Below are 14,799 nucleotides of genomic sequence, written 5' to 3' on the forward strand. Positions count from 1 at the left end.
CCGTTGTCAGGCCCGTTACAGCGCGTTACCGTTGTCAGGCCCGTTACAGCGCGTTACCGTTGTCAGGCCCGTTACAGCGCGTTACCGTTATCAGGCCCGTTACAGCATGTTACCGTTGTCAGGCCCGTTACAGCGCGTTACCGTTGTCAGGCCCGTTACAGCGTGTTACCGTTGTCAGGCCCGTTACAGCGTGTTACCGTTGTCAGGTCCGTTACGTGTTACCGTTATCAGGCCCGTTACAGCGTGTTACCGTTATCAGGCCCGTTACAGCGTGTTGCATAACATCATCATTCGTATCAAGGCTTGGCATATCATAAACCCCAATTCAATTGTTGTACAAAATGGGAACGTAAATAGCCTACTAATAATGAGTTAGTTATCATAAAACTCAACCGGTTTCTAATTATTCTCTGAGGAACTCATGTTGGTCTCTCTACAGTAGATAGGCTGCCCATTTGATCAGTTAAACCACCTCAAGTGGCAGTTTAGAATGAATCTCCAATCTAAATGTGTGTGTGTGTGTGTGTGTGTGTGTGTGTGTGTGTGTGTGTGTGTGTGTGTGTGTGTATATATATATATATATATATATATATATATATATATATATATATATATAAAGCCCCATACACTACCCACCATTGCGACCTTTACGCTCTCGTTAGTTGGCCCTCGCTTCATCCTCGTCGCCAAACCCACTGGCTACAGGTTATCTACAAGTCTCTGCTAGGTAAAGCCCCACCTTATCTCAGCTCACTGGTCTCCATAGCAGCACCCACTCGTAGCACGCGTTCCAGCAGGTATGTCTCACTGGTCACCCCCAAAGCCAATTCCTCCTTTGGTCGTCTTTCCTTCCAGTTCTCTGCTGCCAATGACTGGAACGAATTGCAAAAATCTCTGAAGCTGGAGACTCGCATCTCCCTCACTAGCTTTAAGCACCAGCTGTCAGAGCAGTTTACAGATCACTGCACCTGTACTTAGCCTATCTGTAAACAGCACATCTACCTACCTACCTCATCCCCATACTGGTATTTATTTATTTATTTATTTAGCTCCTTTGCACCCCAGTATCTCTACCTGCACATTCATCTTCTGCCGATCTACCATTTTAATGAGACAAAATACAAAAAGAACAAGAGAAACAAAATGAAAACCGAAACAGTCCCGAATGGTGCAAACACTGAAACGGAACGGAAAAATAATCACCCACGAAACACAGGTGGGAAAAGGCTACCTAAGTATGATTCTCAATCAGAGACAACTAACGACACCTGCCTCTGATTGAGAACCATACCAGGCCAAACACTAAAAGACAACATAGAAAAAGGAACATAGACTGCCCACCCCAACTCACACCCTGACCAACCTAAAACAAAGACATAACAAAAGAACTAAGGTCAGAACGTGACACTTACCAAGAAGACAGTGAATGTTCCTGAGTTACAGTTTTAACTGAAATAATCTTGAAAATATATGGCAAGACTTGAAAATGGCTATCTAGCAATGATCGACAACCAACTTGACAGAGCTTGAAGAATTTTGAAAAGAATAGTGTGCAAATATTTTATAATCCAGGTGTGCAAAGCTCTTAAGAGACTTACCCAGAAAGACTCACGGCTGTAATCACTCTTAGAGACTTACCCAGAAAGACTCACGGCTGTAATCACTCTTAGAGACTTACCCAGAAAGACTCACGGCTGTAATCACTGCCAAAGGTGATTCGGACATGTATTGACTCAGGAGTGTGAATACTTATTGAAATGATATTTCTGTATTGCATTTTCAATACATTTGCTAAAATGTCAAAAAACATGTTTTCACTTTGTCGTTATGGGGTATTGTGTGTAGATGGGTGAGAGGGGGGGGGGGGGGGGGGGGGGATCAATTGAATCCATTTTGAATTCAGGCTGTAACACAACAAAATGTGGAGTAAGTCAAGGGGTATTTCTGAAGGCCCTGTAATAGACAGCATTCACAATGACCTTTATCAACGGGAGGTCAATAGTAAGATGACTGACAATACAGTGTTTCCCCTACCTAGCATTACGTAGGCGTGGCCCTTCATCCCGGCTCTGTTATGCCCCTAGCTATACTAAAAAAAGATTTTCCGGGAATTCAATTTCAATTTTGTTTTCCTCAGGACATTATGACCCTCGAAAACAACACAATATTTTCTCTTAACAGAGAAAAGTGCTACGCATTTATCCACCGTAATAAATAAATAATAATACTGTAAATTCTACGGTAATTACACAGAAATAACCCAACAATAACTTCTTTGTTTCTTTTTGGGATTTATTAACTCAGTTGTAATTTATCAGTAAGTAACCCAGCAGAATATTTGGGTCAGTATGTTCAGCATTTTGTCCAGCCTTCATCTGAGACAACAGGACCAACCATATAAATCATGTTGGCTCGTGTGTGTGTGTGTGTGTGTGTGTGTGTGTGTGTGTGTGTGTGTGTGGTATCCTATTAGGTTAGTCTGTACTGTTGCTCTGTTTGTTCAGGTCAAACAGACTTATTGAATAACTTTTCAAGACAGATTATTTTACCCATGATTCCCTGTAATCCTGTGAGGTGTTTTATGAAAGTCAGATAAACACTTTATGTAAGTAATGGTTCGAAACAAACTGCTGTATTTCCTGGAAATAAAAAGAGGGAATAAAACCTCAAGATGGAACGGGATCTTCTGTATTAACATGAGGTCAAATGTTTAAGGCGATACTCTGTGTTCTAATTTGTCCCGTGAGGATGATTGGACAGTATACTTCCTCCCTCTTCTCAGAAAACAGAGGAGCCATTAGGCTGTAAACTGATGTGTGTTTTCCCTTCTCTCGCTCTCTCTCTACCCCCCCCCCCCCCCCTCTTTCTCCATCCCCCCTCTCTCTACTGTTTCTCCCTGGAGCCCTCAGTGGAAGGATCCCCCCGACTCATGCTCTGCTTCCTCCACTCCCTCATCCCTCCCTCCCTCCATCCCATTTAAAGGTGGAAAATATATTGGCCCGTCAAACGTAGACCCCCGGATGTTAGCAGACAAACAACATCTTCCCAACCAAAAGCTTTCCGCCATTTTGAGAGAGAGACACAGACAGACAGACAGACAGACAGACAGACAGAGACAGACAGATGTTTTGATGGGTGGATGATCTGATTGGAGATAACAGTGCCCTAACGATGCACTGAGGGTTTGCGGACAGAAACGCAGGCAGCATCCCAAATATCACCCTATTCCCTATGGACCCTGCACTATGTAGAGAACAGGGTGCTGTTTGGGATGCTGGAAGACATTCAGGGATGGGCAGATCAGATGGCTAAGGGAAGGCTACCAGTAAGTGGAGTGAAACAACAGGGTTATGGATCACGTGACATTGACAATTTGATTTCATGTTGAAAATATCAAAACAGAAGTGTAAACAAATCTAGGAAAATGTGTTTTCTCTGAAGCCATTGCGTACCTGTGACTAGCCGGAGTTACTAGCCCCCAGGTATGCTACTTTTATTTAAATCCTAATGAATTGGAAAAACAATTTGTTCAGGTCCAAAGTGTTCGTGTACATTTTCTAATATTGTGTTGTTGAGCCAAAGCAGTGACTCTTCCAGTAAGGAGATGATAGGCCCAGAAATGTGACCATGTGGTGAGAGAGTAAAGCCCAAAATCAAACAAAGTGTTGTTTTTTAAACACGTCTATACTCTGGAATTAGAATGCACGGCAGTGAATGAGAAAAACCAGTCCCCATGAACGCCTTCATGCGCTTCAAATTAGAAAGAAAGTCTATTTTTCTCTTGCGTTTACGCGACGCAATGTTGGTAAAGTGAGTGGATAATTTGCCAGAAGATAGACTGTTTGTTCATTGTTAGGTCTGGTATTGTGACACGAAGAGTTAAAGTGTCTATTTAGTGTTGATACATTTTAGCTACCAGTGCCAATAATAACATAAACTCACCCCATTCCATACAAACCTCTGTCATAATGCTACCAGGATACAAACTCCCCAATCGCAGACCTCTGTCATAATGCTACCAGGATATACACTCTCCAATCAGACCTCTATCCTGGTAGCATTATGACAGAGGTCTGTGATTGTGGAGTTTTATATCCTGGTAGCATTATGACAGAGGTCTGTGATTGGGGAGTTTATATCCTGGTAGCATTATGACAGAGGTCTGTGATTGGGGGAGTTTATATCCTGGTAGAATTATGACAGAGGTCTGTGATTGGGGAGTTTATCTCCTGGTAGCATTATGACAGAGGTCTGTGCTTGGGGAGTTTATCTCCTGGTAGCATTATGATAGAGGTCTGTGATTGGGGAGTTTAAATCCTGGTAGCATTATGACAGAGGTCTGTGATTGGGGAGTTTATACCCTGGTAGCATTATGACAGAGGTCTGTGATTGGGGAGTTTATCTCCTGGTAGCATTAAGCTCTGTTACCTGAAGCAGGCTGTTTAGGGCGTTTCTCTGGTACCCCTTTTATCTTGTGAACTACCAGCATGATTTCTATTTATTTTATTTTATTGAACCTTTATTTAACGAGGCAAGTCAGTTAAGAACAAATTCTTATTTACAATGACGGCCTACACCGGGCAAACCCAGACGCTGGGCCAATTGTGTGCCGCCCGCCCTATGGGACTCGCAATCACGTCCGATTGTGGTACAGCCTGGAAACAAACCAGGTTGTATGTAGTGATGTATCTAGCACTGAGATGCAGTGTCTTAGACCGCTGCGCAACTCGGAAGCCCTCAAATGACCTATGATATGTTTATAAAGGTCAAAGGTGTAAAGGTCGAAAACAAGGGAATGGTGGCAAAAGAGAGAGTGTGTGTGTGTGTGTATATAGTGAACAAAAATATAAAGTGTTGGTCCCATGTTTCATGAGCTGAAATTGAAGATCCTAGAAATGTTCCACAAAAAGCTTTTTTCTTTCAATTTTGTGCACAAATGTGTTTACATCCCTGTCAGTGAGCATTTCTCCTTTGCCAAGATAATTCATCCACCTGACAGGTGTGGCATATCAAGAAGCTGATTAAACAGCATGATCATTACACAGGTGCACCTTGTGCTGGGAAAAATAAAAGGCCACTCTAAAATGTGCAGTTTGCCACAGATGTCTTAAGTTTTGAGGGAGCGTGCAATTGGCCTGCTGACTGCAGGAATGTCCACCAGAGCTGTTGCCAGAGAATTGAATGTTATACACCATAAGCTACCTCCAATGTCATTTTAGAGAATTTGGCAATACGTGGCACCACGCTTGCCAAGGACCTCCACATCCAGCTTTTTCCCCTGCGGTATCATCGGAGGTTAAGCTGATGGAGTATTTCTGTCTGTAACAAAGCCCTTTGGTGTGTGTGTGGGGGGGGGGGGGGGGGGGGGAATCATTCTGATTGGCTGGGCCTGGCTCCCAGTGGGTGGACCTGGCTTCCAAGTGGGTGGGCCTATGCCCTCCCATTCCCACCCATGACTGCGCCCCTGCCCAGTCATGTGAAATCCATAGATTTCTTTCAATTGACTGATTTCCTTATATGAAATGTAACTCAGTAAAATCATTGAAATTGTTGCATGTTGCGTTTATATTTTTGTTCAGTATAAATATACGTTATTTCCGTGACACAGACTGACCAGGTGAATCCAGATGAAAGATATGATCCCTCATTGATGTCACTTGTTAAATCCACGTCAGCCAGTGTAGATGAAGGGGAGGAGACGGGTTAAAAGAAGGATATTTAAGCCTTGAGATCATTGAGACATGGATTGTGTACAGTACCAGTCAAACGTTTGGACACACCTACTCATTCAAAGGTTTTTCTTTATTTTTACTATTTTCTACATTGTATAATAATAGTGAAGGCATCAACACTATGAAATAACACGTATGGAATCATGTAGTAACCAAAAAAGTGTTAAACAAATGAAAATATATTTGTTTTTTTTATTTCTTCAAAGTAGCCACGCTTTGCCTTGATGACAGCTTCGCACACTCTTTGCATTCTCTCAACCAGCTTCATGAGATTGTCACCTGGAATGCATTTCAATTAACAGGTGTGCCTTGTTAAAAGTTATGACTGTGTGACTCCCAAATGGAACCCTATTCGCACTACTTTAGACCAGAGCCCTATTCCCTATATAGTGCACTACTTTAGACCAGAGCCCTATTCCCTATATAGAACACTACTGTTGACCAGAGCCCTATTCCCTATATAGAGCACTACTTTAGACCAGAGCCCTATTCCCTATATAGAACACTACTGTTGACCAGAGCCCTATTCCCTATATAGAACACTACTTTAGACCAGAGCCCTATTCCCTATATAGAACACTACTGTTGACCAGAGCCCTATTCCCTATATAGAACACTACTGTTGACCAGGGCCCTATTCCCTATATAGAACACTACTGTTGACCAGAGCCCTATTCCCTATATAGAGCACTACTTTAGACCAGAGCCCTATTCCCTATATAGTACACTACTATAGACCAGAGCCCTATTACCTATATAGTACACTACTATAGACTAGAGCCCTATTCCCTATATAGTACACTACTATAGACCAGAGCCCTATGGTTAAAGGGTGCCATTTTCCCACGGATCGCTGAACAACAGTGTTCTTTAATACATACTGTATGTATCCTGTGAAGCATGGCCTTGTATTCTCCTCTGTGGCTGCATCCCAAAAGGCACCCCGTTCCCGAAATAGTGCACAACTGTTGATTAGAGTCCTGCATCGTGTAAGGAATAGGGTGCCGTTTAAGTCGTTGCCTGTGAGTGAGCGTTAGTTTGCAATATTGTAGCTAATCTCTTTTCTTTTCCCGCAGGGCGAGGGGCCGCTCGTTCCCCTTGGTATAGAGAAGGATGAATGCCACTCTGTTCCAGACTAACTGAGAACGAGGGAGCAACAGAGGAAGAGAAGGAAGAGGAAGAGGTGGAAAGAGGAGAGGAACAAGTGAAGAAGAAGATTTTGAGATTCGTTCTCTCGACAGGGATCACCTCCTCTTCACATCCGGACAATTATTTATCTCTGTTAGTCTCGCTCTCTCTCTCTCTCTCTCTCTCTCTCTTTTCCTCCATCGTCGACACTGCAGTGGCGCTACCTCTCCTAGACTTTGAGCCGTGAAGGGGCTCTAACACACACACACACACACACACACACACGTTTGGTCTGTGTCCTGTTGATCTGCTAATGCTGGTTAGCCCTGGCTGCCTGCCTGCTCGCTCCATCCCAATCTCCAGATCATGAAGAGGCCCAAGCAACAGACTCATCCCCTCAGCTTCCTCTCCTTCTTCAGCCGGAAGCCTAAATCCGATCCCAGGCTTGAGAGGCCTGCTGGGGCCCACAACAAGGAGGAGGTCTCCATCACTCTCACACCCAGCGAACATGCAGACCAGGTGAGAAAGGCTTATTCCCTTTATAGTGCACTACTTTTGACCAGAGCCCTATGGGGGAAAGGCACCCTATTCCCTTTATAGTGCACTACTTTTGACCAGAGCTCTATGGGGAGAAAAGTCACCCTATTCCCTTTATAGTGCACTACTTTTGACCAGAGCCCTATGGGGGAAAAGGCACCCTATTCCCTTTATAGTGCACTACTTTTGACCAGAGCTCTATGGGGAAAAGTCACCCTATTCCCTTTATAGTGCACTACTTTTACCAGAGCCCTATGGGGGAAAAGGCACCCTATTCCCTATATAGTGCACTACTTTTGACCAGAGCTCCATGGGGGAAAAGTCACCCTATTCCCTAAGTAACACACTTGTATTTTTTATTTTTTAACCATTACCCTGTGAAAGGAATAGGGTGACATTTGGGATGCATCCAGGGTCTCTCCTATTCCCTATGTAATGGATGTGAAATGGCTAGCTTAGTTAGCGGTGGTACTGATGCAACGGATGTGAAACGGCTAGCTTAGTTAGCGGTGCGCGCTAAATAGCGTTTCAATCGGTGACGTCACTTGCTCTGAGACCTTGAAGTAGTAGTTCCCCCTTTGCTCTGCAAGGGCCGTGGCTTTTGTGGAGCGATGGGTAACGATGCTTCGTGGGTGTCAGTTGTTGGTTCGCGCCCGGGTATGGGCGAGGGGACAGTCTAAAGTTATACTGTTACACCTATATAGTGGTTCCGGGTCAAACGCAGTGCACTACAGTACTTAGGGATTAAGATGCTGTGTCAGTTCATAGCCTCTGTATGTTTCCATTCATTTGAAAGCCTCTGTGTGTTTGTTTTCTCGTCCCCCCTCCCCCAACCCCCTGCTGCCCTTCCGACCTGTTTGTTCAATTAGCCAGTTGTCAAGTGTCTCCTGCATTCTGTACAGGTTGGTGTTTCTCGTCGTGAATCTTGTTCTGGAGGCAGCTCTGCAGAGTGGTCACTAGCTGGCTCGGCCACAAAGTCATAAAATCCTATTTTAAACCTAACCTTAACCACACTGCTATCCCTAACCTTAAATGAAGACCGAAAAGCAAAGATTTCATGCATATTTACGATACACGCCAATTTTGACTTCGCAGCTGGCCCATCTAGCAGAAATCGCTCAGTGCTGCCTCAAGGGCAAGACTCATCCCAATAAACATCAACCTGTGCATTTTGTTGCCAAGAAACAGAGTAGCTCACATCAGAGCTCTACCCGTCATCTACACATGCTTGTTTACACACGCCACAGTCTCTCTCTCTCTCTCTTTCTCTCTCTCTCTGTCTCTCTCGCTGTCTCTCTCTCTGTCTCTCTCTCTGTCTCTCTCTCTGTCTCTCTCTCTGTCTCTCTCTCTGTCTCTCTCTCTGTCTCTCTCTCTGTCTCTCTCTCTGTCTCTCTCTCTGTCTCTCTCTCTGTCTCTCTCTCTGTCTCTCTCTCTGTCTCTCTCTCTGTCTCTCTCTCTGTCTCTGTCTCTCTGTCTCTCTGTCTCTGTCTCTGTCTCTCTCTGTCTATGTCTCTCTCTCTGTCTATGTCTCTCTCTCTGTCTCTCTCTCTCTCTCTGTCTCTCTCTCTGTCTCTCTCTCTGTCTCTGTCTCTGTCTCTGTCTCTCTCTCTGTCTCTCTCTCTGTCTCTCTCTCTGTCTCTGTCTCTCTCTGTCTCTGTCTCTCTCTGTCTCTGTCTCTCTCTCTGTCTCTCTCTCTGTCTCTCTCTCTGTCTCTGTCTCTCTCTGTCTCTGTCTCTCTCTGTCTCTCTCTCTGTCTCTGTCTCTCTCTGTCTCTGTCTCCGTCTCTCCCTCTCCCTCTCCCTCTGTCTCTCTCTCCCTCTCCCTCTCCCTCTCCCTCTGTCTCTCTCTCCCTCTCCCTCTCCCTCTCCCTCTCCCTCTCCCTCTCCCTCTCCCTCTCCCTCTCCCCGGCCCCGCCTCCAACTGACAGAGCAGCTGTTGCGTTTTTAAAAATGTTTTCCTCAGGTGAAGGAAAATAACAGCTGTCAGCTCCAACAATAATCTTTCTCATGGTTAATTACATTTTATATTGATTATATAGTCATGTTTTTTCACCTGGCCGAGAAAGAAGATCTTTTCTTCAACTGCCTGCAAGCAAGAGTTTTTACAGAGTTAGCTAATATCTTTTAACTTGCCACAACAACATGCATTGAGACTGACCTAGGTAAGAATTGTTTTGGATAATAAAGCTCTGAGATAATGTCATTTTTTTTGTGTTTTGATGTAATTTATACAGAACAAAAAAAATATAAACGCAACAATTTCAATGATTTTACTCAGTTACATTTCATATAAAGGAAATCAGTCAATTGAAATGTATTAATTAGGTCCTAATCTATGGATTTCACATGACCTGAGAGGACATATTTAGTCTTTCAGATGCCACCTTCCTGTGACCTCCTGAGGTCACAAAGGGAAACGATACATTTGAGTCTTAATTTGTGGTGTGTGCCTTTTTTCCTGTGCATATATATCACCATATATTATGAACTATGAAGTACTCATATGTACTTAAGCAATAAGGCCCGAGAGGGTGTGGTAAATGGCCAATATACCACGGCTAAGGGCTGTTCTTACGCACGACGCAATGCGGAGTGCTACGACACAGACCTTAGCCGTGGTATATTGGCCATATACCACAAACCCCCCAAGGTACCTTATTGCTATTATAAACTGGTTACCAACACAATTAGAGCAGTGAAAATTAACGTTTCGTTATACCCGTGGTATACTGTCTGATATACCACGGATTTCAGCCAATCAGCATTCAAGGCTCGAACCACCCAGTTTATAATTACAAATAGATGTATTATTCATATATGAATATATTGATCATAAATATTTTAACATCTTAAAAGGATTCGCTAGACGATATTTTATTAAATCTTAATCTATTGTTGAGTAATTGCTCTTGTTTTTTGTTTTTGTTTTCTTACGTTTTTGCATAATAAGTGTTTTGTGAATCTGGGCCCAGTCTAAATTTGAATTTATGATGATAGATACATAGGAAGTTTCTACATGATTGCTTTGTAGATAAACACAAGAGAATATCATTTGCAAAAACACCACTAGCCAAATACTAATGGGGATGGTTCGTCAGGATAAAGTCAATCAACGAGGAGTTTGCTAGTTTTTTTTTTTACAGTAATCTGTGTGGGTTTCACTATTAGCTGAGTCTAGTTGAACACAAGACAGATATTCTTCAATCTGATCATGAAGCATGGGGTAAACCAGTCTAGATTTAGATATCCAAGCACAACCAGTTCACATACCAGAAATCGTTTTAAATAATCAGAAATCGTGCCAACAGCCTTCGCCCGAACGCCTGGGGTTCGGGAAGACCACAGCAATAAATATATGCATATTTTGGTTTATGGACACTTTTTTTTGTTAAACCAACAGCTCACACATTTTAAGACAGTATGATACCATCAGAGAAGATCTTACATAAATAGCCACCCCTCCCCCTTATGTTTTTTACATTACACATTTTTCAGTCCGCAATGGCAACGTCCTTATCCATAATCAAATTATTAAACCAGGTCTCTGAGATAACCAGAACGTCTGGGCAAGTGTCAAGCACCCAGACACCCAGGAAGTCCAGTTTAGACATCAGGCTTCGCATATTACTATGTAACAGTATAACCCCTCTGTGAGATTTGAAAACAACAGGAGTATCCATGGTGACACAAGACTCAATAGAACTGGATAAACTAGCCACGATAAACTTCCTGATTGGATTCAAAGTCACTGAGCAAATAGTAGAATTCAGGTACATTTTGCATAATATTACTATTGACAAACACCCCTATGCTGACAAGCACATGTAGCAAAACAATATCTTGATATAAAACTATTAATAGTATAGGTGGCGCTAACAACAGTGGGTTCCTTACGACGGCTAACAGAGCGATCAATGGACATTAAATTAACAGGCACAGAATTACTATTGACAAAACCTCTATCAATATTGGATGCTGTGGTGGAATGATATCGTTGTGATTTAATGGTAGTAATTACCCTTTGAGGAGCTTGATTTGATCAGTGGAAGCCTCAGCGCTGCCTTGTAGTGTTTGGACAGGATTGATTATTTTATTTCACCTTTATTTAACCAGGTAGGCCAGTTGAGAACAAATTATCATTTACAACTGCGACCTCTGGTCAAGATAAAGCAAAGCAGTTCGACACAAACAACAACACAGAGTTACACATGGAATAAAACAAAACATACAGTCAATAACACAATAGGAAAAAAGGTCTATATACAGTGTGTGCAAATGAGGTGAGATAAGGGAGGTAAAGGCAATAAATAGGCCATGGTGGCAAAATAATTACAATTTAGCAATTAAACACTGGAGTGATAGATGTGCAGAAGATGAATGTGCACGTAGAGATACTGGTGTGCAAAGGAGCATAACATTATGGGGATGAGGTAGTTGGATGGGCTATTTACAGATGGGCTATGTACAGGTGCAGTTTTATTTTTTATTCTTCAACTTTGACGTTACATTCTATTTGGTGTAGATTGTTGACCAAAAAAATGTCACATCCATTTTTATCCAACTTTGAAACACACAAAAAAAGTTAAATGTCCAGTGGAGGAAATACTCTCTGAAAGCACTGCGCATATGTCAATGTTTTAGACTTCGGTATGGGTTCCTCTGATTTCTCTCGTGGTATGGGGTTCCTCTCTGATTTCTCTCATGGTAGGGGTTCCTCTCTGATTTCTCTCATGGTATGGGTTCCTCTCTGATTTCTCTCATGGTATGGGGTTCCTCTCTGATTTCTCTCATGGTATGGGTTCCTCTCTGATTTCTCTCATGGTATGGGTTCCTCTCTGATTTCTCTCATGGTATGGGGTTCCTCTCTGATTTCTCTCATGGTATGGGGTTCATCTCTGATTTCTCTCATGGTATGGGTTCCTCTCTGATTTCTCTCATGGTATGGGGTTCCTCTCTGATTTCTCTCATGGTATGGGTTCCTCTCTGATTTCTCTCATGGTAGGGGTTCCTCTCTGATTTCTCTCATGGTATGGGGTTCCTCTCTGATTTCTCTCATGGTATGGGGTTCCTCTCTGATTTCTCTCATGGTATGGGTTCCTCTCTGATTTCTCTCATGGTATGGGGTTCCTCTCTGATTTCTCTCATGGTATGGGTTCCTCTCTGATTTCTCTCATGGTATGGGGTTCATCTCTGATTTATCTCATGGTATGGGGTTCCTCTCTGATTTCTCTCATGGTATGGGTTCCTCTCTGATTTCTCTCATGGTAGGGGTTCCTCTCTGATTTCTCTCATGGTATGGGGTTCCTCTCTGATTTCTCTCATGGTATGGGGTTCCTCTCTGATTTCTCTCATGGTATGGGTTCCTCTCTGATTTCTCTCATGGTATGGGTTCCTCTCTGATTTCTCTCATGGTATGGGTTCCTCTCTGATTTCTCTCATGGTATGGGTTCCTCTCTGATTTCTCTCGTGGTATGGGTTCCTCTCTGATTTCTCTCGTGGTATGGGGTTCCTCTCTGATTTCTCTCATGGTATGGGGTTCCTCTCTGATTTCTCTCATGGTAGGGGTTCCTCTCTGATTTCTCTCATGGTATGGGGTTCCTCTCTGATTTCTCTCATGGTATGGGGTTCCTCTCTGATTTCTCTCATGGTATGGGTTCCTCTCTGATTTCTCTCATGGTAGGGGTTCCTCTCTGATTTCTCTCATGGTATGGGGTTCCTCTCTGATTTCTCTCATGGTATGGGGTTCCTCTCTGATTTCTCTCATGGTATGGGTTCCTCTCTGATTTCTCTCATGGTATGGGTTCCTCTCTGATTTCTCTCATGGTATGGGTTCCTCTCTGATTTCTCTCATGGTATGGGTTCCTCTCTGATTTCTCTCGTGGTATGGGTTCCTCTCTGATTTCTCTCGTGGTATGGGGTTCCTCTCTGATTTCTCTCATGGTATGGGGTTCCTCTCTGATTTCTCTCATGGTATGGGTTCCTCTCTGATTTCTCTCATGGTATGGGTTCCTCTCTGATTTCTCTCATGGTATGGGTTCCTCTCTGATTTCTCTCATGGTATGGGTTCCTCTCTGATTTCTCTCGTGGTATGGGTTCCTCTCTGATTTCTCTCGTGGTATGGGTTCCTCTCTGATTTCTCTCATGGTATGGGTTCCTCTCTGATTTCTCTCATGGTATGGGTTCCTCTCTGATTTCTCTCATGGTATGGGTTCCTCTCTGATTTCTCTCATGGTATGGGTTCCTCTCTGATTTCTCTCATGGTATGGGTTCCTTTCTGATTTCTCTCATGGTATGGGGTTCATCTCTGATTTCTCTCATGGTATGGGTTCCTCTCTGATTTCTCTCATGGTATGGGGTTCCTCTCTGATTTCTCTCATGGTATGGGTTCCTCTCTGATTTCTCTCATGGTAGGGGTTCCTCTCTGATTTCTCTCATGGTATGGGTTCCTCTCTGATTTCTCTCGTGGTATGGGTTCCTCTCTGATTTCTCTCATGGTATGGGTTCCTCTCTGATTTCTCTCATGGTATGGGGTTCATCTCTGATTTCTCTCATGGTATGGGTTCCTCTCTGATTTCTCTCATGGTATGGGTTCCTCTCTGATTTCTCTCATGGTATGGGTTCCTCTCTGATTTCTCTCATGGTATGGGTTCCTCTCTGATTTCTCTCATGGTATGGGTTCCTCTCTGATTTCTCTCATGGTATGGGTTCCTCTCTGATTTCTCTCATGGTATGGGGTTCATCTCTGATTTCTCTCATGGTATGGGTTCCTCTCTGATTTCTCTCATGGTATGGGGTTCCTCTCTGATTTCTCTCATGGTATGGGTTCCTCTCTGATTTCTCTCATGGTAGGGGTTCCTCTCTGATTTCTCTCATGGTATGGGGTTCCTCTCTGATTTCTCTCATGGTATGGGGTTCCTCTCTGATTTCTCTCATGGTATGGGTTCCTCTCTGATTTCTCTCATGGTATGGGTTCCTCTCTGATTTCTCTCATGGTATGGGTTCCTCTCTGATTTCTCTCATGGTATGGGTTCCTCTCTGATTTCTCTCGTGGTATGGGTTCCTCTCTGATTTCTCTCGTGGTATGGGTTCCTCTCTGATTTCTCTCGTGGTATGGGTTCCTCTCTGATTTCTCTCGTGGTATGGGTTCCTCTCTGATTTCTCTCGTGGTATGGGTTCCTCTCTGATTTCTGTCATGGTATGGGTTCCTCTCTGATTTCTCTCATGGTATGGGTTCCTCTCTGATTTCTCTCATGGTATGGGTTCCTCTCTGATTTCTCTCATGGTATGGGTTCCTCTCTGATTTCTCTCATGGTATGGGTTTCTCTCTGATTTCTCTCATGTTATGGGTTCATCCACTGGATAACTAGGGAACATTGTTTCCAAGCTCATGAGCTACATGAAGA

The 14,799-nt window shown here is 43.4% G+C and overlaps 1 protein-coding gene across 4 annotated transcripts in view; it reads left to right on the forward strand.

Annotated features, from left to right (window-relative positions):
• Positions 1-14,799, forward strand: part of si:ch211-278j3.3 (E3 ubiquitin-protein ligase RNF19A) — a 54,104-nt gene that overhangs the window by 12,131 nt on the left and 27,174 nt on the right. For all 4 annotated transcript variants that reach the window (XM_021601134.2, XM_021601131.2, XM_021601127.2 and 1 more), the window contains one exon: positions 6,809-7,379. In XM_021601134.2, coding sequence (XP_021456809.2) covers positions 7,227-7,379 — 153 coding nt within the window. In that variant the 5' untranslated portion in view covers positions 6,809-7,226. The remainder of the gene's footprint in view (positions 1-6,808; positions 7,380-14,799) is intronic.

The sequence above is a fragment of the Oncorhynchus mykiss genome, chromosome 4 (assembly GCF_013265735.2).
Source record: "Oncorhynchus mykiss isolate Arlee chromosome 4, USDA_OmykA_1.1, whole genome shotgun sequence".
NCBI classification, from domain to species: Eukaryota; Metazoa; Chordata; class Actinopteri; order Salmoniformes; family Salmonidae; genus Oncorhynchus; species Oncorhynchus mykiss.